Source organism: Pseudomassariella vexata, assembly GCF_002105095.1.
Source record: "Pseudomassariella vexata strain CBS 129021 chromosome Unknown BCR38scaffold_3, whole genome shotgun sequence".
In the NCBI taxonomy this organism is placed as follows: domain Eukaryota; kingdom Fungi; phylum Ascomycota; class Sordariomycetes; order Amphisphaeriales; family Pseudomassariaceae; genus Pseudomassariella; species Pseudomassariella vexata.
Window position 1 is genome coordinate 978,006 of NW_024467958.1, and position 21,595 is coordinate 999,600.

A 21,595-nucleotide genomic window follows, 5' to 3' on the forward strand; every position below is an offset into this window, starting at 1 on the left:
TCTGTGTGCTCCTCTCGCTCAGAACTACTGAAGTATGTTTCCGACTCTACATTCCTTCAGACCACTAAGTTGCCAATATCGTTACAGTCCGACTCGACAGTTTCGTGTATCTAGTCTCGCAGACGACTATTTAAGCACCTTCCCACAAAAGTACTTCGGCCGTCTCCTTCATATGCACTTACCTTGCAAACAAGTATCTAAATGCTTTCCCGCAAAGATATTTCGGTCGCCTCTTGTGTGTGTGCACTTTCCCATTGCGTTGGGGTTGTGCCTCCCCGTCCAGCCGGATTGGCAACATGTCTTACGGCTGTTCCTTCCCGTTTTATGTCGTCCCCTACGGATTTGACGTGGTGGCCTTCATCACATCCCATCTCCGCCTCAGAGCATCACTATAATTCATTGTTCCCACATTACCAGAGCTTCATCTTTGATTTCCTTTTTGGAAACCACCCAGGCATAGTCATCACCACGCCAAACCCACCAACTTCATATTAGCTTTCTGTAACCAAGGACGTCGCCAACTTAGAAAGATGGACCAGGACATAGAGACCACCCAGGATTACAATTATGCAGACGATAATTTCTCGCCACCCGAGGACAACTTCCCTCCGCTCCCTCCCCCTCGACTAGCACCTGTACCCATTCCTCTTAAGACTGTTCGAGTCAAATCTCGTCGACGAGCCAGAGAGTCGGGGAGCATTGATCACGTCGCCGAAGGTTCCTCGGACGTTGAGCAAGACTCGAATATCAAGGTTAGCAAGGTCCGTCAGGTTTTCACCCCGACAAGCGCTCCGACAAGCAGGTTGCCCTCGGCTTCTTCATCACGGGACATCTCTGGTTCTTCATCGCGGAATATCTCTCGTTCTTCGTCGCAACCCATCGCTAGTCCTTCGCCGCAACCCATCGCTAGTCCTTCGCCGCAACCCATCACTTGTCCTTCACCGCAACTCATATCTGGTTCGTCGCGTCGCACGTCCGGTTCCTCGTGGGCTTCGGGTACTTCGACCCCCCCCAGGGATATCCCCCAATCGACAGGCCCTTTCGAGGTCATTCAACCCAGAAAAAAGCCAATCACAGAGAAACCCCTGAACGTGGAACAATTTTGGGCTGAGAACCAGAAAGGACAGGATCAACTCAGTGCTCGCACACAAGAAAAGCTGCGGAAGCAGAAGCAGGGCACTCCAACTTCTCCCTTCACTGATGAAGAGAACTATATACTCTTTCCGCCCGAGATACCGTGGGAAGAAATCACAGAGGAGCGAGGAAAGAACATCCAGCTGAAAAAGGAGGAAGCCACTCGAAAAGCCAAGGCAGAAGGAGAGAAAGCAAGAAGAAGCGATCCCACATCATTGTCGAGATCTGAGACTAGCATCACAGAAGCCCGGATCACCTCATTATCTGATCCAGCATCTAGCACCAACCTGACCGAGAGTTCGAAAACACAAGACACAACTACTTCGAACGACCCAACGGACATCTCCTCTATCCACGAACTGCCCAGTCAACACGAAAATGACCCCTTTCTAGCCTTAATACCCGAGGAGAAAGACAAAGGCCAAGGCAACCAGCTTCCCGAAGGTTCGCAAACTCAAGAGGCAGCTACTTCTAACGACCTCGCGGACATCACGCCATCCCAAGAAGTGCAGAGCCACAACAAAGATCTCTCTCCGGCCTCGACACCCTACAAGAAAGACAAAGGCAGCGAAAAACAACTTGTTACTAGTCCACGAATTCAAACCAGTGCTACCCTTGGCAACCTCACCTATATCTCGCCTTCCAAGAAAGTGCCCAGCTTCAACCAAGACGACCCCTTCTTAACTTTGTCCCCCACCGAGAAAGACAAAGACAAAGTCAAAGGCAAACGGCCCGCGAAGAGTTTCACAACTCAGAACAGCATTCCCTCCAGCGTTCAAACCGACAGCTCATCTCCCCCGAGAGTGCTGATCGGCGAAGAAGATCCCTTCGTCAGCTCGCCCTGCAAGATAAAGGACAAGGGAAAGCAGCAGCCCGCCGCTCCATTGAGATTTCCAAGAGCGACCGGTACTACTCTACATCAAAACATCGTCTCAAACATCCAGACAGAGACAACGGTCTCAACTTCAGTCTTTCAGACAGCAACGTCAACAGCTACAGATTATAATAGCGTCAGGGAGTTCCTCGCTAACACGCCGCACATCATTCCCTTCGCAGGTCCCAAGCTTAGATCGAATTCGAGTTTTGGCAATATATTGTCAGGTGCAAGTACGATCACCGAAGGTTCTATAGGTACCATTCGCCCGGCGCCACCGGAGCAAGTGGGAGAAGAAGATATGGCTATCGACAAGTCGCATAAGGAGGCGAGTCAGCCGCTTTCTGGAAACAAGCCGGTCGCTGGAAACCAGCAGCCCTTTATGAGTGACCAGTCATCCGCTGGGAGACAGGCACCGATCGGAAGCAAGCCCGTGACTGGAAGCCAGTCTTTCGCAATTGGCTCATCATCCGCTAAAAATAAGCAACCGACCGAAAACAAGCCTGTGACTGGTCGCCAGTCGTTGGCCGGTCGCCACTCTTCTACTGGTGGAATGTCCACTCTGGCTCAGAACATCGCCGCGTACGAGCGATCCATGATACGTCCAACATATTTCACAGGCAGTTCTTCGTCAGTGGCTTCAACCTCGATCGGTCGCAATACTCAGGGTTCCGCTGCCGCAGGCATACCTCCAGTCATGCCTCCAAGAGGGCCTGCCCTACATCAGATGGGATCAGGATCAGGCGGACCCTCGTCATTGAGCACATCAGCAGCTCCACCACCGTCGGGATACAGAGGATCCGCATCGTTGAGTATAGCAGCAATACCGTCGCCACCTTCAGGAAACAGCGGAATCTCAGCGCATTACAGGGCCACCCTTGCGGCTGCACGCAATGTGCCGAGAGGAAGTGCCGAATGGCTGGCCAGGGTCAACGCTGTGTATGAGGAGGAGAAGAGGCACAGCGCGCCTGGTCCTGTGAAGGGAGGGGCGCCGGCGACGGGAAACATACTCCTGGAGGCGTTGAAAAAGTACCAGAATAAATAGTAAGAGGGGGTGAGAGACCAGCCGGGCTTGCGCATTATATTCTCAGGGGTATGGAATGCTTGTTCGTGGTGGAAACCATCAAATGCGAACATCAAAATCTCATCAAGTTGGAGTACAGGCTGGAAAACTTCATACGGAAGCATCACATCAACTTTCCATGGAGCCTGCTTGATCATGCTGGAAACTCAGGGACTGGATTATTACACTCAGGTCTACAAAGCGTTCACTATGGGATTAAGGAAATTCTGGTCGAACAAACGTCAGACCAATAACTCGTTGACTAGGAAATATACTTGATGCAACTGAATCCCCATGTCAACATGTTAATTTAGTTGTTATCAATCCAGATGACACAGGCCTGATATACCAAGACGTGATGACTTGTCCTTTATGTACATTTCATAAAAGCATGAGACAGACACAAGACCTATTAACTGGTCTACTTACTTGCAGTTGTCCTGGCTAAAATAGGTATTGTGAGTACGAACAGCTGCGGTATCTTGGCCATGCTTCTCGTGTCTTATTACAATCGTATGCCTTTAAGACACTGCAAAACTACCAACTAAGTCCTCTCTTGTAGGGTTAAGAGCACTACCTGAACCTACTGCGGGGATCTAAGTGTAAGCATGATGTGGGTTCTGTTTTTCATGACTAGTGTCAACGTCTCCAACCATGTAAAACCCCCTGACGGATAGAAATATAGATACAGTTTGTCGTGTTTGCAGGATACCTTAACATCTGCCCTTGGTAGGTTCCAACATTTCACTATACGCAACACAAGAAACAGGGATAAGAAATGAGGGCTAGATGACTTATCTTATTCTGTTCTCAAGGTGACCAACCATGGGGATATGCCGGTATCGGTCACTCGAAACCCCAGTATATTGAAACCATTTGTGCTTGGTTTGCCCGTAACTTGGGTCGGTCTCGAGTATAGGATCCACAGCAAAACTTTATTTATCCTTTCATATATCCTATTGAAAACAATAAAGCATAACCGGGTCCAAAAAATCCAGAATTTCAGCGTCTTCGTGGCTCAGTTGGTTAGAGCGTTGGTCTCATAGTATGATCCAATCTCAGGTTGGGATATCCAAAGGTCGTGAGTTCGAGTCTCACCGAGGACATTAATTTTTGCTTTTTGCCTCTCACACAATTGCTACTCGTAGTAGCTACGTAGTAGTATGTAGGTAGTTGTTGTTAAGGAAGCTTTTCTGCTTTCTCTTTTTGCGGGTCGAACGCGACACTCCGGAAGTGGAATTCGTAAATCTCATGGTTTAGGGTGGGAAGGTCATCAACTAGTAGACACGTTATATCAACTCCCTCACATCGTGTGCTGTCTCAGTGATATACATACATACATGACGAGATCGTTGAATTGAATGAGCAACTAGCGGACGCAATAAACATCTCGGCAAGTCATTTCAATATTATCAATATTGATGGAAACGGTAAGCGACAAAAGTGCATGAAAGCTTCTATCTGGGCTTTGCATTTGCATCCACCGCGTGCGGTTGCATCAACTTATCCAAAAAGCTGACGACTAATTGTTGGATTCAATTGAATTGAGTCGCTTCGAATAGCAGGAATCAGCATGTACATCTGGTAATGAGACCATATATGAAAGAAACCTTATTCTTAGTACGGCTGAGCACTACTTGCGGACTTTGCCAGACTTTGACGAACGTGTGCGAGTTCTGACAGGATCTGTAGACACCGACACTGCCACGTGATGGATGTGAAGACATGGGATGGCTGGCAATATTATACAGACAGAGTTCAAGCTGCTATGCATGTCTCGCTTTTAACGTTACTCGAGGGAAGCAGCATAGAGGATGCTTTCAGCCTTAAGCTATTCTTGGAATCATCGTTCGTAGTATATCCTGGCCAACTTAGTATTTTGTGAATCCGATGTGTTCGTCTCTTACATGATTATCCTTCGAGAAATGCAAAATCAAAACCTAATACCATGCATTGACAGGCGCGAACGGACATTGCTGACGAGACAGCTCATGCGAATAGATACGTTGATCTGGCGACGCTCGTCAGCTCTCGACAGCAGTCTGGACCAAATGGCTAAATTAATCATCATAGCTGGCAGCTTTGATTTGGCCCGACCTCGTGGCTGATGAGTCGTCGATGGGGTGACTAAGGGGGTTTCTTACTAACTCTCGGACTGCGAGAGCGTTGCGTAACGCCTTCAAGGCCCGAAAACGCTCATGCACTCGCGCCTTGGCAACTGGTAAAGACGGAATGACTGCGGCTCGTCTTACCATAGTGCTCGGACTTGATGATCAGGGTCTGCTGAAGCTTTACCATTAGAGTTCCTATTCCAAGGCACCGGTGCTTCCCCAGACTTCGTCCAAGTGGAAATTGTATGGCCAATGTCCGTTGAGGCCGCGTGAAAAAAGGATATAAAGCTTCGAGATCGAACCGACTCTATTCCGACTGTGCATTCCAGCATCACACAACTCATTCACATACTACACTTGAATAAACCAATAACTGCGAGATCAATCGAGTCACAGCTTCTGAATATATCTGCTCAGTTTTGAAAAGAAAACAACTGCTCAAAATGCCCGCCGAAACGACCATCTCGACCATCATCCCAGCCAGCACCAGCCCCGAGTCTGTCCTCAAAGCCCTGCACGACCACGAGTGCTACATCCGTATTACCTGCCCGCAGCTCATCTCGTACAAGCACATCTCCGGGACCCCCAATCAGTTGAACGAGTCGTGCCTCTACGAGGTGACCGACAAGAAACCCATCGGGCAGACCACCTTCAAGCTAACGCTGACAAACCGCGATGATGGCATCGAGGCCAACGTCGACGGCAAGGCCCCCACGGGGGCCCTCAATATCATCTCAAAATGGGTCGTCTCGGGCAACAAGCTTGATGAAGTTGTGACGATTGATAGCAATATGTTGATGAAGAAGATGATAAAGGGGAATGTGGAGAAGAGTCACCCTGAGCAGCACCAGGGATTCTATGCCGCTGCGGCTCAGGCTTGAGCGGAGGTTGGCTTGGTGGTTGAGTACATACGGGTATATGTTTCTAATTTGTAAATCAAAGTGATGTTTCGCGCACGCTCAGATCATGCACAGTCAATCTCTCAGCTTTTTCAAAAAAAGATTCAACGCGAAGCCCAGTCTACCTAGTCGCATCAGCTACCCACGTATCTCAAGTACGCCCGGCATCGTGCTGCCGCTCCTCCGACGGTTGGTTGCCGTCCCTCACATTTCCTTCGGGATCGCTGACCGAAGATCCAGTCAGGTCCAGGAGAAGTGTATAGACATCTCCATTACTACGGAATCTTCACAACTAAAGAGAGTTGTTGAGATGCAAGTTTTTTACTGCTTACCTACGGCCGCGTATTGCCGCGTCGCACTCTGATCCGAGTCATTCAGCTGACAATTTCGCTAAGTTGCTGTTGGATTGTGGGCAAATGGGGCAAATAGTCTTGTATTGAAAGTATTATGATCTCTGGAGAGTCTTGAGAGAAGTAAATGGCGGCCATAGGGGCCTTACATAGACAGGTATGACTGATGCCTGTCCCACAGTCAGGACTTGGGTGGTTCGATGGGTAGAGATCATATTGGACCATAAATGTACGGTTTGCGGCCATATATTTTTCTCTTTGACTTGACTGTCTCGATGTAGTAGCCTTGAAGGTCCAACAGTTGCACCCCTGACCGCGGCTAGGGAGTACTGAACGTGCAACTTGATGCCCTCATATCCAATTTCATTTCCAGCACTGTGGAACAGAAAATTATTGATCTAAATAAAGCAAATCCCTCGTTTATTGACGTCAAAGTGAAGAACAATGATACCGTTGAAGAGGCTGACACAGCTGAGTGACCAAGATAATGACGCTGCACAACCAAAAACACTCTACTTCAATATACGCCAAATGCGTGTACTCCCTTGGCGCATATTTCAGCTCATGAATGACTTCATTTCGTCGTCCATCTACTTACGCTCTCAACCGAAGCCTTCTTGAAATGTGCTTCATGAGACCACTCAGCCCTGAAACACCCAATGCAGTTTCTCCGTGCCATGTAGACTGAATCGTTGAATCATTCCCAACAGACACATGTATCTCATATGCACGTATATTTAGTACGAGACTTTACTACCTCGATCTCGCATTGACTCTCGCCCACGAAGTCTTTATTCGTAAACATCCCTCCTAGGAGCCCGTGGGCCTTGGGACTTGAAACTGGACAAATATAACAAACTGGCACTGAAGAACCCAATAGTTGGAGTTCCCATGATACATATCATCTATAGGCCCTAATTCTGTTAAAGATGAAAGGTACTTAATTCGATGTTGCTTCCAAGTTGCCAGGGGTGGCCCCCCTGACTATCGGGGTAAGGTAGCTCTGCCCATTTCAAGGGTTTGGACAGGCCAGAAAGTCAATTGACTCGTCTGAGAATACACTCGTCTGAGAATATATGAACGATCGGAAAAGTATGAAAAGACACATTGATAATTATCTGAGTTGTTGAATGTTTGGTCTCATGACTAGGAATGCCAACTTCGATCAGAGTTCCAATGACTGTGAAATGGGGTATCAGTCGGATTTGACCTTGGAACCGGGCCCCAGTGACACAAATCAGATGTACTTCGTGGAATGGTGGGCTTTCATGTCGTTTAGCACCTGATCTGTGGCCTTTGCGCATACAGCCACACCGTACCAATGGAGCAGTAGATCTTGTTGTCAAGCATTAATCGTATCTTCGTTCGAAAGCGTAGTCATTTGATATCAGTATAAAGTGGTATCAAGCCATGTAGGTACGGAAAGCGATACTCCACGGAAGGAGGGAAAACCACCAACGAAAGAATCCCATATTGAAAGTGCCTCACAATGCATTTTGAATTAGTCTAAGAACAGACGTGATTGACCAACCCCGGCGGCGCAGCCAGCAATCCCCAATGGGTGAGAGAGGTGCCGTTGACTTTGTGTCCCACGTTCCATAAGAGCGCTTGTATTGCTTTGGCACCCCGTCGTAGTACCGCAAGTTGAGGAATGGCAAGTGGCACAGTTTCCCAAACCTCTAGATTTGATGGCCGCAATTCCACTAAAGTCCGTAGCTGTGTTGAAGTGCAACCAATGACTTCGTCCGAATAGATGATTACAATCACTGCCAATCCAGCACAAAGTCTCAGCCAAGCATTGCTGTCCATCCTGTTTGAAACGTTGTCTTGACTGGAATGCTGAGGCCCTCACTCAACTTTCGTTCCCTAACTCCTGAGTCACTTGGAGACCACGAGGGACCCGCCATTCTGCCTCGATTTCTATCTTGACGACCAGTTATAGAATAGAGTGGAGAAAATCCACCAAAGTCGAAAATAATACTGAACACTTATTTGAAGATTGGTTGCTCGTATCTAAAGCTTGTGTCATATTGGTATCCCATTGCAGGTTGCGAACATCCTTGCAGCGTGGGCAAGCACTTCCGTGGTGGCTAGACCGTTTCAAATCTGTGCTCTGTGGACTGGTTACTTATATACCCCGAGCTTGTATCATCGCTCTGTATCTCTCCCTTGCCCGCTAGCGTTTTCGATGCAGGTGGAGTCTGGTATATCCATCTCGAGGACACTTGTCCAGCTAATAGGATGCGTGCCCGCAGCCACGCAGGTCACCTTTGGCAACGAAGCCACGCGCCTGTTGCAAGTTGTTTGATATAGAGGGCGGTGGGACCTGGCCCGCTGCCGCTGCCGATTCGTCTGTTCAGGGCCCGCCAAGGTTCTAAGCGTCCAGACATCATTAAGGGTCGTCGAGAACACGAGCTACTGGGAGACGGCATCGCTGTATGGTACGAGAAACTCTACGGGTATATGCTAAAGTCGAGTCTTGGAGCAGAAATTCAGGCCTGAACCGGTGAAGGTACAAGGCCGGAATGGAGTATCAAGTCACGCAAGCACGACCGCAGATCTGAGGGGTTTGGAGAAGCCATGTCAGCGACAGACATCATCTCCAACACATTTGTGCCGCATCTTGACTATGTACAGCTCCCCTGATCGTCGCGATAGGTGACGGCGGAATCAGCCGTTGCAGAGCCGGTCTGCGAGGAGTCTTAGACAAATGGCACGAGGCCGAACTCGACCGCGAGATACCTCATCCGCCAACCATCTGCGACACATTGCCAAAACAAGAAACGTTACGGCCACCAAGACAGAAGATCTAGACACGGCTTACCTTCCCCGCATCAAACGTGTTCCCCAAGCTTGAGGTTCTAGACACATCGACCGAATGGTGAGACAAGGAAGGTCGTCCCCACAGTAGCAGCAGAGCCTCATCCTCTTGGCTCCGAAACGTGTAGTGGTCTAGTAGAGTGGCACAACACAATGTCATGGAATTGATGAGAACAGCGTCTCTCAACAAAAAAGTCTCAATCCGTCCGTGGTTCGAGCCAGTGCCCTCCCGAACTCCGCCCCGACGGTGTAGCGTCCCGTTAGTTAGTTTAGACACGAAACCGCTGACAACTGCCGCGACTTTCTTTCTATTGCAGGCGACGATCGTTGTCGTATTCGTTCCCCAAACCGCGGCCGTCGCGAAAAGTTTTCCACGCCGGTGACGCCATCGGGCTTCTGGAATAATTCTACAGCAATCATTAACAGCGAATCGCACGCCGTTATTCTGCCACCCGCATCGGCAACTGCAATTGCAATTGCAAACCGCACACTGCAACCAACGTAATCAATAGATATACGGCGCCGTCAGAACCTTGCAACCCGGGAGAGCAAATCCGAGCACGGGCCGACGGGGGTCAATCGTCAATCCAAGATCCACAGCACCATAGCACCACAGCCCAGCACAGCTGATGTCGGCTTAGTGCGGAAATCATAGGCCGAAACGCTGCGATCGGCGGCGGCGACCTGCGGCCAATCCAGGCAAAATGGCAGCCAGGCAGGCGTTCAGGGAAAAAATACACTGCAGGCCGACTGGCTCTGGCTTGGCTGCTGCTTATTGGGCCCGGCAATATATGCAGCAGGATGGTTCGAGCGACACTTCATTAGCTTTTCCGTTGCGGCGTCCATCGCTTGCACGCTTGCCGATGGATGGGGTTGAGTTAATGAGCCCGGACAAACCGCGGTCGACGGAATGGATAGCAGTCTTTATTACCCGACGATCACCCACCACCCCCATAAGCAGCTGGGCCAGCCTGCAGCACTTGCAGCTGCGTACACGAGGGTTTTCCGCTCGTGGCATGGCGTCGTCACCTGGCATATTCCCGTCCAGGTAGAAGATCAGCTTTTGATCAGCCCACTTCCTGTGCCAGGATGAGAATAAAAGCCGAAGTGCTGATAGCAAAACCGATAGACTATTGTAATGTGATCAGTCTCCTGGCAACTCGGCCGGGTATATTTATGGATTTAATGCGGTCGCTGCCTTGAATGGGCGCGTATCGCTGACAAGACCGCATATATTTATGGGGTCCTCCGGGGTCAGATGATGCTAACTTGCGGCGCAGTTGTCCGAGGATAGTGACAAGTTCCGAAGGGAAGCACTCGTGGCAGTCCAAGTGCATGATCCAGATAGTACTGACTGCAGTTGTGCAGTATAATCCGAGGTTGAATGACGATGAGTGCTGTTCGGTCTGGGGGGAGGAGATGCACCGAGTGTGGCGACTTCGCAGGCCTTCATGCGCGCAGCTGCAGATGTCGAGCTTCGTATCAACCGCCCGACTGGTTGTCGCTCTCATCTGGGTGTCAAGCCGCGACGGGATTCGCCGGTAAGTAGTTGTAGGTTCAGGGTTTGCCGTCACGAGAGTCAACGTCAGACACTTCCTGTTTCTGGAATCGATAGTTCTTACAGGAATGCGACAGAATCCATGAATAGGAGTTGCCACCATCGATGCCATCCCATTTCCTATTTAGTTTCCCCGTTCGGCACGACCAACTTACTCTGTGAACCCGCGTAGCAGTGGCGCAAGTTACCCACCTGTGGTTGGACCGTTCAATACAGTATTGCAACCCAATGCAGGACACATCTCGCACGCACAACGTCAGGGTTAAGAATCCGCCTAGGACCGCTGATGGCTGCAGCACGACAGATCAATCCACGTCGGCGGTTCTACCAGCTTGCACGAGACGTGGCGGGCCAACTCCCCCGGCTCTTCGTGTGGATATTCTGGTGCGACGTATCGGGCAATCTTGACTCAAATTTCTTGGTGGTTAGCAATCCACATGAACATGGAAGCCAGCCACAGCTGATGCGAGGGTTGCCTTGTGAAGTATAAGAAATGGCCGAGCACCGCTAACAACGGAGGGCTTGAAGCTGGGCGCTATAGTAAAGAGTCGCAAACAATTCGCTCGGAAGCGGTGAATGATTCCTGACAAGAGCGCTGATCATCACTGACTAACATAGACATTTGAATCTATAGTTAAGGTTCATGCGACGTATCTCTTGGTGTTCGCTTCGCTCGTGGTGCCAGGCGCCGCAACGTCATCGCTGTATGCCATTCAAAAAGACGTGAGAAGACGGGCATCGGTGAGTGGCAACTCAAATACATCAAAACAAGTAGTGGCCAGTGAGAAAAAGCTCAAGACTTGCTGTGTCCAAAACCAGCCACTCCGAGAATTCTTGAGTGGTTAGTTGATCGCACCCTGCCAATTTGCTGTAAGATCGGCAACCTCGAAGTGGAATTCCCATTTCCCGCGGCACGGTGCGTGCGTTGGGGTGGAAAAGTCTGGGGTAGGCAGGGGTATGATGGGTTAAATTATCCAGGGTGTATAGACATTAAGCTGCACAAGTGATGTCGAGGATTGTGAAGGGGTGGTCAAGGGTTCTCACAACATTCCTGACCACATAATAGAGTCTCTAGCCGCATGCGCATAAGGACGAACGGCATCGAGAAATCAGCAGACATTCGTGATAACTATAACCAGTCGCAACACATCCCGTTCAGAAGTATCCATTCCTAGATTCCTACAAACACTGGGTTGGCCGCACTGGCATACATGTGGATCGCGGGTTTCGTTGACGACGATGATTGGCACCTCTCGGGAATAAGTTTTTAATCTGTTTCTTGGTTGCTAGGTTCGTTGCTTGGAAGTCTGCGTCCGTACATAGTAGCGCACAAAGTCCCCGATGTTCCGCAGATGAACATTAGAAACCGTATATGATCGACTGCATTGATCGTTTGAACGAATGGCAGGCCGGTATAATGCCCGCCTTGGTAAAAGACGTAACCACACCGGGTCTAGGGTATTTGTTGCATCTCCTCGTTCTTGGACCTGCCACCTGCCCGTCTCACGTTTCTCCCTTAGGGCTGGTTTGAAGGGTATCTATCGCGAATATCGAAACACTGTTAGGACGACTTTTGGCGCAGTAGCTAGAGCCTGCTAAGTTAACTCAATCAACGACAAGGGAACCCAATTTGGTGTCCACGTGGATGACGAGTACTAAACTGTTCACTTGAGACATCCGAACTCCAAGACCATTATCCCTAGGATAAATAGATCTTACTAGACTCAGCAATTCTGATCAGCATACAAATTGGGGAAATATTGGAGAATGCGCTTTACTCCAATGTGGAGTAGAGAAGTCTAAAAGGCAAATTTGGAGATGTTGACCTGCACAGTACGAGGTACGAGTGGTGTCAGGCAGCGTTGGCTGGTTCGGCAAGGTTGGCTAAGAACTGGAACAATAATGAATAATCTCTGACCTGTTAGTCCTATGATTGGCCTGGAGTCTTCCAGGTTGCCCATGTATTAATATTCTAGTTGCTATAAGATGAAGATACCGGTAATCTTGGGGATTTCCCCAGATTGTGGACTCATCCGACGGATGGCTCGTGTTGGTCTATCGGAACATGGCAGGCACGGGCTAGCTTGCTACGATACGAGCGAGTGCGCAACTTTCATTCCGAAATAGCGTCTTCGTAGCAAGACGCAGGATTTTAACATGAACGAAACTCCATCCTTATCTGGTGCGAGAATAACCCACCGAGCTCCAGCGTTTGGAATAAAAGATGAAGGTCTTGTAAGCTCCGAGGTATAAATGGGACCGATGTCAGATGAAATGAAACACCTCTCAACTTCAACGAATCCTTGGTATTACGGCACCTAGCGTCTCGTTTCGCGGTGAACTAGGCAGTATGGTATGTGTCAAACTTTTGCGCATTGGCGAGTGATCCGTTTATGGGTACAAGCTCCGGAAGCCCCGGTTCCGATGGGATGCCAGACCGCAGCGAATGGTCCGTATTTCAGCGTGCGCTGCAAGCCTCAAAGAGGCAAACTTGGAAGGCAGTTGCTGTCTATTTTCCATACAGTGCCGTAGTTAGAGATGAAGCTTCTTGTAAGTATTGGCAACTGCTTGGCGCTAGCCAGTTGCCGGGCATCGGGTCCGCCTCTGGAGTTTGGGAAGCTGTGTGCTCAAACCCGAGTTGGCTGTCGCTGGTAATCGACATAATTCGCACAATGCTCGGATGGTCCTGACGAGCCTGTATTTGTGCTTCGTTGCCAGCTCATCTATTGTAAGCGTCGGAGATTTTGAGCAACAAGGGGGGCTGTTGTCATATATAGAAGGCGACATAATTGGCCAATTAAGCTAGAGTATGAGCCGTCTCTAGCGTGGACAACAAAATAGCCTACATGATGATACCCCCTTGTATCGTGTGGCTTGTACATGTTTAGTCGGTCGATGGGCTACCAGGCCGTCTAGAGAAGCACTCGAGCCACCGATGAAGACCTGGGCAGTAACGGCGGAACGACGAATGAGCGTGACGACGAGTGAGCGTGACAACGATGCTGTGGTGATGTGGGAGTTCAACTTGCATCATGGCACATGGCCAGTGGTCCGTGGCGTCTTGTGCACTATGTGAGCATTGCGGCGACAGGCATGGTGCAGGGTTGTCTTTAAGCCGTTGGTATCCCAAATTGTTAAAAAACATGTCGCTGCCCTAAGCACAGAGGATATCTTCGGCCAGCTCAATCCGAAGGCTGACCGGGTTGCTTTTGCGACTCATCCAAACTTTTGCAAAATTTAGGGTGTTGATATTGACAGCGGAGTATTGCCTTGCGAGCGGACTCCGAAAGTTAGACTGATTCTGTCGGTGAGAACATTACTGGCCTTGTGTCGAAGCAAGGTATGGTAAGGTATGAACTCTCGACGCTGTATGAAATGAAAACAGCCAATCCGGGGTGTCCAGGACTAGCTTACCCTCCGAAATTTGGGCCATGATTGTGCTTCCCGAGGTCAGGATAATGCTCAATGACGATTCGCTCCAGGCCACTGGCTTGTATGTGGTGGTGCTGCGTCTTATGTATCTGGTATCCACTCGCGCAATAGTGGTACTATGCAAATGCTTGGAGTTGTGGGTTCGATCGAGAGTAGCCGCTTCATATGATGTGAGGTTGGTGACTAGCTCCCACGGCCGACAGGCTGTCTGCTTGGCTCGCACAGTACCAATGTGTATAGCGTGTGATGAGTACATCGGCCTCCCGCTGGGTTGTGCATTTCGAGACTGGGGACTAAACGTTAATCGAAAAAAAGTATTAATAGCCCAATCATCACCGGCTATGGGATTTTGAATATTTCAATGCCCTATGCAGCAATGATCGGCGGCCGATGGGTAAGCCTGGATTCAATAATAATAGGTATGCCGCGGCCAGCTACTACTGTTTAAATTCTCTCAGTCTCTGCAATTTTGGGACAGATGCCTCCCAGCTTCTGATCTCCGGCTAGGACCTGAACGAGCAGGGAATGCCTTTCGTAATCTGCCTAAGACCTGGATGTGTGGCGTCGGGAGTCGGACAAGATGCAATTTATACTGGCGACCGTGGCAGCAGACATAATCCCCAACCCTTTCAGCCCACCACATATGTACGGCAACCAAATGCCAGGAACGTGAACAGATAGACGTCGCACTAGGTCTTGGATAATCAGGTACGGGTGTTAAAAACAAGGCAGCTGCTTGGAAATCAGGCTGTGCCTCGCCGTGCCAGATAGACGCTGCGATATTCGGCGGCTATCTAACAAAACCGAAGAATTGCCTCAGGCGGCCGACCCGCAGTACGGTGGAGTCGGCCTGTAAATGGTGTATCACAGCCTGCAGGAGTGATATGACTCTTTTATTGTCCCGAGCGTCCGAGACGAATTAATGTTTGTGAAATGCGGCTGGACTCGTCTTTGTGGAATAGCACCGGTCGTAAAATGTGTAATTTGACCGTGGTCGGGGTTCCGAGGTCGATATTACGCAGCTGCTAACGAACGGCAATTACGGTAGCCATATCCTCCAACTCAACACTGAAATAAATCCCAGACTGCCAATGCGTGTTATAGGGAACGGGTCTGCACAACCGCACGTTTAGGGTCAAGTCGAACGGAGCCCTGGATGGGAAAGATGGTGTGGTGAGAAGTGTGCGAGTGCTGGCTGCAGGCTGGTGGACAAAAGACAGGCTCGACCAGTGACATGCTTCAATCTGCGTTCGCTTCCATGCAAAGCTCATGCAAAGAGGCCGGGCTCGCAAGCCCGATCGACTCATCTGCCACTGTGGGCAACTTTTTAGTTACATAGTACATCCTAGAGAAACGGGCATGGTGCAGATACAAGGTCCAGACCGGAGTGCAGCGGAGAGGGAGAGGAAGAGGGTTGCGTTGCGCTGCGACGTGCCGATGGAGGTGCCTGCAGCCCGCAGCCCGCTAGCACCGGTGGGACTCTCTCAGACTTAAACAGCGCAGTAACGTCCAACGGACCACTCAGATGCGTGCTCTAACTGCCCCTCCAAGGGTCCCGCTCATAACGGATGTTGAGTAGGATGAGAAGAGCCCTGATGAGTCGGAGGTAAAGCCACAGTCCTGGCAATTCGCCGAGCTGGGTGCTCATGGGTCGATCGATGGGTGACTCAAGAGTTGGACGTTTGGTAGGAGGCGGAAGATTGACCCGAAGAGTGAGCCTCAAGCAAGATGCTGCAAAGGGTATTTCGCGTGGATATGAGGGCAATTCGACCGCAATTCAAGCTCAGCATAACTTAGAAGCTCGATGTAGCAAAACAACAAGAATGAATGCTGAACAGTCCAAGCAGTTCGGCCTCTCTCAGTCAGTTATTGACACTGGCCAAATTGTGTGATTCTCATCCGTTGTACATCAACGAGGCAGCGAGGCAACGATGGACTCTGGTGGGAAACGATGAAACTTGTCAGGGTCAAGACCAATATCCATCTTATCACGTTGTGCAGATGGGAACTTGACTCCAAGGTCGCGGCTACCGTGGTGCAGTGCACGCGCCTGCCAATCCCCACGGTTGAGCTGGACCCCAGACCATTGCTCAAGCAGTCACCAAAATCATTACGGATCCCCTGTCACCTGCCCTGTCACGCACCCAATTACAGAAGGCCTCCAAAAGCCCGTCAGTCCGACAGACAGTGTTGCATCAGGTACCCGATACTCGCGGGTGCAGTCACTTTGAGTTGATCAAGTGACGTTTCTGTTATTCTTAGCCCACTAGGAAGTAGCCAGTGTCATTTCGAAGACACGATGGAAATACACTGTGCTGCGCCCACCGTCACTCTGCTTCCCAAGGAAAGGAAGCTGCACACCCAATCGAACCTGCCCGTTATCTCGAGTTCCCTCTTTCCCAGAGCACCAAATCCAGTCTGTCGTCGTCTCAGCAAGCAATTGCCTCGACAGAAAAAACCGTTGAAGGCTTCACTCTGTCACTCGACCAGTTACTACTCCTGTCTATAGAATCCTCAGCAAACAATAGCATGCGACGGTCGGCACAAACATCCAGCTCTCGTCATCTCTCGCTTCCGCCGCCCCTCCAACAATCCACACAAACTGCCCTCCCCGCCAAAGCCCACCGCCGCCATCCCACTTCCAAACTCTCGACGCTCGCTGCCGCAACCCCTCGACGTTGAGGCAACAACAACAACACCACGCCTCCTCTTGGAGCTCTGACGCTTGTTTAAGCTTGTAGACCGGTCGCCATGTCCAATTCATCGCCTTCTGCCCCTGTGGCCACGGGCAATGCTGCCGCCGACGAAACCGGTATGAAAATCATTATTGTCCCCCTGCTCCTCCTTGGCTCGTTAGAGCTCTGTGCACCGCAACAATGCCGACATGACATCTACCTTGACTGACTCCGAGCCACATAAAAAGCTTCCTCGATAACGGTCAACACTACCGTAAAGGCTCCAACCAACTTTCCGCCGCCCAAGACGGATAAGCCGCGACCTCATGTGTGCGCGACTTGCCAGCGCTCTTTTGCCCGATTGGAACACCTGAAACGACACGAAAGATCCCACACCAAGGAGAAGCCTTTTGAGTGTCCAGAGTGTACAAGATGTTTTGCCCGACGGGATTTGCTTTTGCGCCACCAGCAGAAGCTCCATCAAACGACTACTCCCTCCTCACGACCGAGAAACCGTCGTGAGAGTGCCAGCAGTGCGGTTCCGGGTCAGAGCCGAGTGCGGAAGAATAGCGTCGCTAGTGCAAATGTCTCCGCCGCTGCCAACGCTGCTGCCATGCGGCCCAGGGCGAACACAATCAGCCATGTTGACGGGGCTGCCATGCAGATGATTGCGGCGGCGAACGCGTCCGTCGTGAGAAACCCGGTCCAGCCTCACCACAGCCGGCACGCAAGTCTAGTCAGCCTGCCAGTCCACCACATGGACCACGCCTTTGGTGGCATGTCCTCTGCGATGGGCCACCGGGGCATGCACCATGGATTGCCCAAGCTGGAAACGCATGGTATCAACAGCATGGACTTCAGTGCCGGTTTGCGCACTGCTCCTCCCCTCGCGTTTGGTCAGGCTGATTTCGACTACGAGGGACTACTGTTTGGACAGCCCGGCTCCACCATAAACCCCAATGCCTTGCATTACAGCGAATCTCCCCATTCCATGGCAATGGACCCGACTTCCCCCTTTGGCAATGGAATGACTGACATGTCCTCGAACCAGCATATCGATGACAATTTCGACTGGTTGACCGGGTTTGAGCACAGTATGACTTTCCACGGTCCCAACGACAACGCTGTCGATGGTTCATCGCCATCGGCAATGAGCACGACCAGCCAAAGCGGCATAAGCGACGTGATGCTCGATGGGTCCAACCATCCTGCCGTGACTACGTCTACGAGCTCGATATGGCAACCTGCCATTATGGGTCCACCCCAAATGAATAATCCATTCGCCATGGATATGAATGGTGCCGTATTCCCCGATCTCATGAACGGAGCTCCGGTCTCACCTCAACCTCCCTCCCAGAAGAATATGAACGACGTCTATTTCTCGACACCGCCCCCATCCATGAGCTCTTTGAGTCCTTCTGTCATGCCGGGTCTTAATACGCAAAACCTAAACCAAGCTCTCAACTTCGGCGTCGCCCCGGAGACTCCCACATCCATGAACGGCGGTCACCAAGGACCCTCGCCCGTAAGTACGATAACTGACGCCACTCGGGCCGCCATCTTGACCGCTCTCTCTCAATGCTCGCCCTTTGGTGGCCGAAAATTCTCGTTCTCAACCCCCGGCGCGCCGTTATCCCCCAAGTACCATGCCGACAACCTTCCAGAACCCGCCAAAAACCTACCAAGCACACATGACTTACAGCGATACGTCGGGTCTTACCTTCGATACTTTCATCCTCATCTTCCATTCCTCCATATTCCAACTCTGTCTTTCGACATGCCATCTCACTCTTCGAACGGTAGAACTAACACCGTGGGTGGTAGCGGTTGCCTCGTCCTGTCGATGGCAGCTATTGGTGCTCTGTATGAAATGGACCGTACCCAATCCAGGGAGCTTTTTGAGATGGCGAAAAAAATGATACAGCTCTATCTTGAGGAGCGGCGCAAGGCGGATGTACGTAAGGCTGATTTCCGTCGAACTCCACTGTCAGACCACGGGTCCCAAGGTCCAGAATCACCTGTGCACACACCGGTTTGGTTGGTCCAGGCCATGCTCTTAAACGTTATTTACGGGCACAACTGTGGTGACAAGACAGCGAGTGATATTGCATCAACTCATTGTGCAGCACTGGTCAGTCTGGCTCAAGCAGCCGGGCTACTACGTCCAATCAAGCCCGATTTCGTAAATACTCAAGAGCTTCAGATCAATGATGCGGAGGGAAATTGGGGTGGGAACAAGGCTGAATCTGAGGACCAAGCTGAGTGGCTCAGGTGGAAAACTTTGGAAGAGCGCAAACGGACACTCTACGTGATCTTTATACTCTCCAGTCTCTTGGTCTCCGCATACAACCATGCACCGGCCCTGACAAACTCGGAGATTCTGCTTGATCTTCCTTGTGACGAAGAGTTCTTTGCGGCCGAGAGCCACGCCCAATTTCACCTAAAAGGCGGCATGCGTGCTGCTGGCCACAACCGGATGAGCTTTCATGACGCACTCGGGGAGCTGCTACGATCCAATGAGAAGCGGCAGAAGCTTGCTTTCAATAATGGCCCGCAGCCCTTCAGTTCTGCGAACAATCTCGGTGAGATGCCCAAAGGCGAACTGAAACCTAGCACATTCGGCTGTTTGGTCCTGATCAATGCACTGCATAACTACATTTGGGAGACGCGGCAGCGTCACCACAACAAGATCTGGACCAACGAGGAAACAGAGAAGATGCATCGTCACATTGAACCGGCCTTGAAAGCGTGGCAAGCCGCATGGGCTAGCAACCCACACCACAGCTTGGAGCGACCCAATCCATTTGGGATGGGGCCGCTCTCCGCTGACGCCATACCCCTCCTGGACTTGGCCTATGTCAGACTTTTCGTCAACCTTTCTCGATCGAAGGAGAGGTTTTGGCAACGAGACTGGGACGGTTTGGCGGAGGAGTTATCTCGTGGCACGGAGATTGTCCAGCATGCTGAGCATTCGCCCGCTTCGAATGCCGAATCGACAACTGAGCTCTCGGATGGTTCTGCTGCCAGTTCCATCTTTGTCGACTCGCCACCCACGCAGTCATCGTCGCCGGAGTTCTCTTCGGCCAAGTTCCCCCCACAAGCCCCGGCACAGCAATCCCAGCCCCAAGTGTCAAGTCGAACGATTTCTAGACGGGAGAAGCACCTTCGTAAAGCCGCCTTCTATGCTGCTGACTCTCTTTCCATGTCAGATAAGCTTGGTGTTACCTTCGCCGATTTTACAAGCAGGGAGCTGCCTATGCAGTCTGCCATGTGCGCCCTCGACTGCGCCCAGGTTCTCGCTGAATGGATTGCGACACTACAGGACCGTGTTGGAAGATATCTCGGTATCCTTGGCCAAGATGAGGTCGATCCTACCCAAGTGCCCGCCATCATGCTCCTGGAAGACGAGGATGTCAAGCTGCTCGACAAGGTCCAAGAAGTACTTGCGAGCGCCGAGATGAAGATGAACATGGACCTTGTGAGTAGTAACATCAACACCGGAATCGACGCCCGCCTTCAGATGGACAATCACAATGGATATGCTGCAAAAGTGCTGAGGACAACGGCATACATGCTGAATAAATCTGCCGTGTGGCCAGGTAAGTACTTGTTTTCTGGCCCTCTAAGACTGTGTTAACTAAGTCCCCGCAGTGACGCATTTGATGGCGAACTGCCTCGAGACGCATGCAAGTCACATGAGGGCTCGTGCCGAAAAGTCAGTTGTCTCTAGCGATTGAGCTGGACATGTTTCACGAACGATAGCTTGTGGCTGTCTGCTCATCCTAAGTTTGGAACGTTACGAGCGGAACGAAATCACCTTGCGACGATGATAAGAAAAATAATACACCCTGCGAACACTGAAGTAACCAAAATGGATGCGTGTTGGCTTCAATGGCTCCATTCGCCGAACCACCGAAATGCAAGCAGGACCAAGCCATTCCAACCACCACTGTCTAGTTACTGGCACCGAGATCATTGACGCGCCCCGACCCACAAGTTTCGCATGTATTTATATGAGCGTTTCAGGGCTATTTGCAAATACTCGACCGTCCGGCGACGAACCTTCTGGTGATCCTTTTTTGATTTCTACACAAATAGGCCATCTCGCATCATTTGGCCGCGTATTTCACAAAGTGTGGGCTGTCTGAATTTCATTTCGATTCTCATCCTTGAAAGTTGCACGTCATATCTGAATGAATACGGGTTTGATGGAATACAGCTGCATGGGGAATGGCCAGCTGAGGGATAACCGACGTCTCTGATCAGACATGAGCAGACTATGTGAATTAGGGGCTAGTTCGGGATCGGTTCCGCTTGGTAGTTGAGCCACTTGGTATTTCAAACTGGTTATCCAAAAGGTCTTTGAGAACCAAATGTCAAACCCCGGTAACGTGGGCACCCGCGCCAAAAGCGTTCGCTATCATCGTGGCTTCTCCTGGACTGCGGACTTCTTCGTTCCTTCGACGGGGACGACTTTCACGATTGCGAGGAGCTCGAATGACATCATGGAATGACACTCAATGAAGACAACCCTTGACGTCACTACTTCGCAAAACGAGCTGAACGGGGGCTGGCAAAACGGTACAGGCATTTAGAGAAAGGCTGGAGTTCTAGGGGATGTAGGCAGGCAGGCTTGCTGTCGCACTTGACGTGTGCGGGAACCGAGGATCTCGCTAGGC

General features: G+C 50.8%; 5 protein-coding genes and 1 non-coding gene across 6 annotated transcripts; all 6 read left to right on the forward strand.

The window, feature by feature from the left end:
- Positions 1 to 530: 530 nt before the first annotated feature.
- On the forward strand, positions 531 to 3,053 carry BCR38DRAFT_481919 (uncharacterized protein; the record flags this gene model as incomplete). Its single annotated transcript, XM_040863433.1, has 1 exon — positions 531 to 3,053. The coding sequence occupies one exon, from the start codon at positions 531 to 533 to the stop codon at positions 3,051 to 3,053; it is 2,523 nt and encodes an 840-aa protein (XP_040718716.1).
- A 1,025-nt stretch (positions 3,054 to 4,078) lies between these two features.
- Positions 4,079 to 4,177, forward strand: BCR38DRAFT_t80. The gene has a single exon. It is a non-coding gene; the product is annotated as a tRNA-Met (tRNA).
- Positions 4,178 to 5,404: 1,227 nt separating this feature from the next.
- BCR38DRAFT_471995 (uncharacterized protein) lies at positions 5,405 to 6,063 on the forward strand (the record flags this gene model as incomplete). The annotated part of the gene is made up of 1 exon (XM_040862892.1): positions 5,405 to 6,063. Exon 1 carries the CDS (start codon positions 5,626 to 5,628, stop codon positions 6,061 to 6,063), a length of 438 nt encoding a protein of 145 aa, XP_040718717.1. The 5' UTR covers positions 5,405 to 5,625.
- Positions 6,064 to 13,202: 7,139 nt separating this feature from the next.
- BCR38DRAFT_406360 (uncharacterized protein) lies at positions 13,203 to 13,885 on the forward strand (the record flags this gene model as incomplete). The annotated part of the gene is made up of 3 exons (XM_040858041.1): positions 13,203 to 13,359; positions 13,392 to 13,537; positions 13,634 to 13,885. The coding sequence occupies 3 exons, from the start codon at positions 13,203 to 13,205 to the stop codon at positions 13,883 to 13,885; spliced, it is 555 nt and encodes a 184-aa protein (XP_040718718.1).
- A 1,715-nt stretch (positions 13,886 to 15,600) lies between these two features.
- BCR38DRAFT_481921 (uncharacterized protein) lies at positions 15,601 to 15,907 on the forward strand (the record flags this gene model as incomplete). The annotated part of the gene is made up of 2 exons (XM_040863434.1): positions 15,601 to 15,714; positions 15,821 to 15,907. The coding sequence occupies 2 exons, from the start codon at positions 15,601 to 15,603 to the stop codon at positions 15,905 to 15,907; spliced, it is 201 nt and encodes a 66-aa protein (XP_040718719.1).
- A 1,085-nt stretch (positions 15,908 to 16,992) lies between these two features.
- Positions 16,993 to 20,653, forward strand: BCR38DRAFT_481922 (fungal-specific transcription factor domain-containing protein; the record flags this gene model as incomplete). The annotated part of the gene is made up of 3 exons (XM_040863435.1): positions 16,993 to 17,104; positions 17,165 to 20,515; positions 20,568 to 20,653. 3 exons carry the CDS (start codon positions 16,993 to 16,995, stop codon positions 20,651 to 20,653), a joined length of 3,549 nt encoding a protein of 1,182 aa, XP_040718720.1.
- Positions 20,654 to 21,595: the final 942 nt, after the last annotated feature.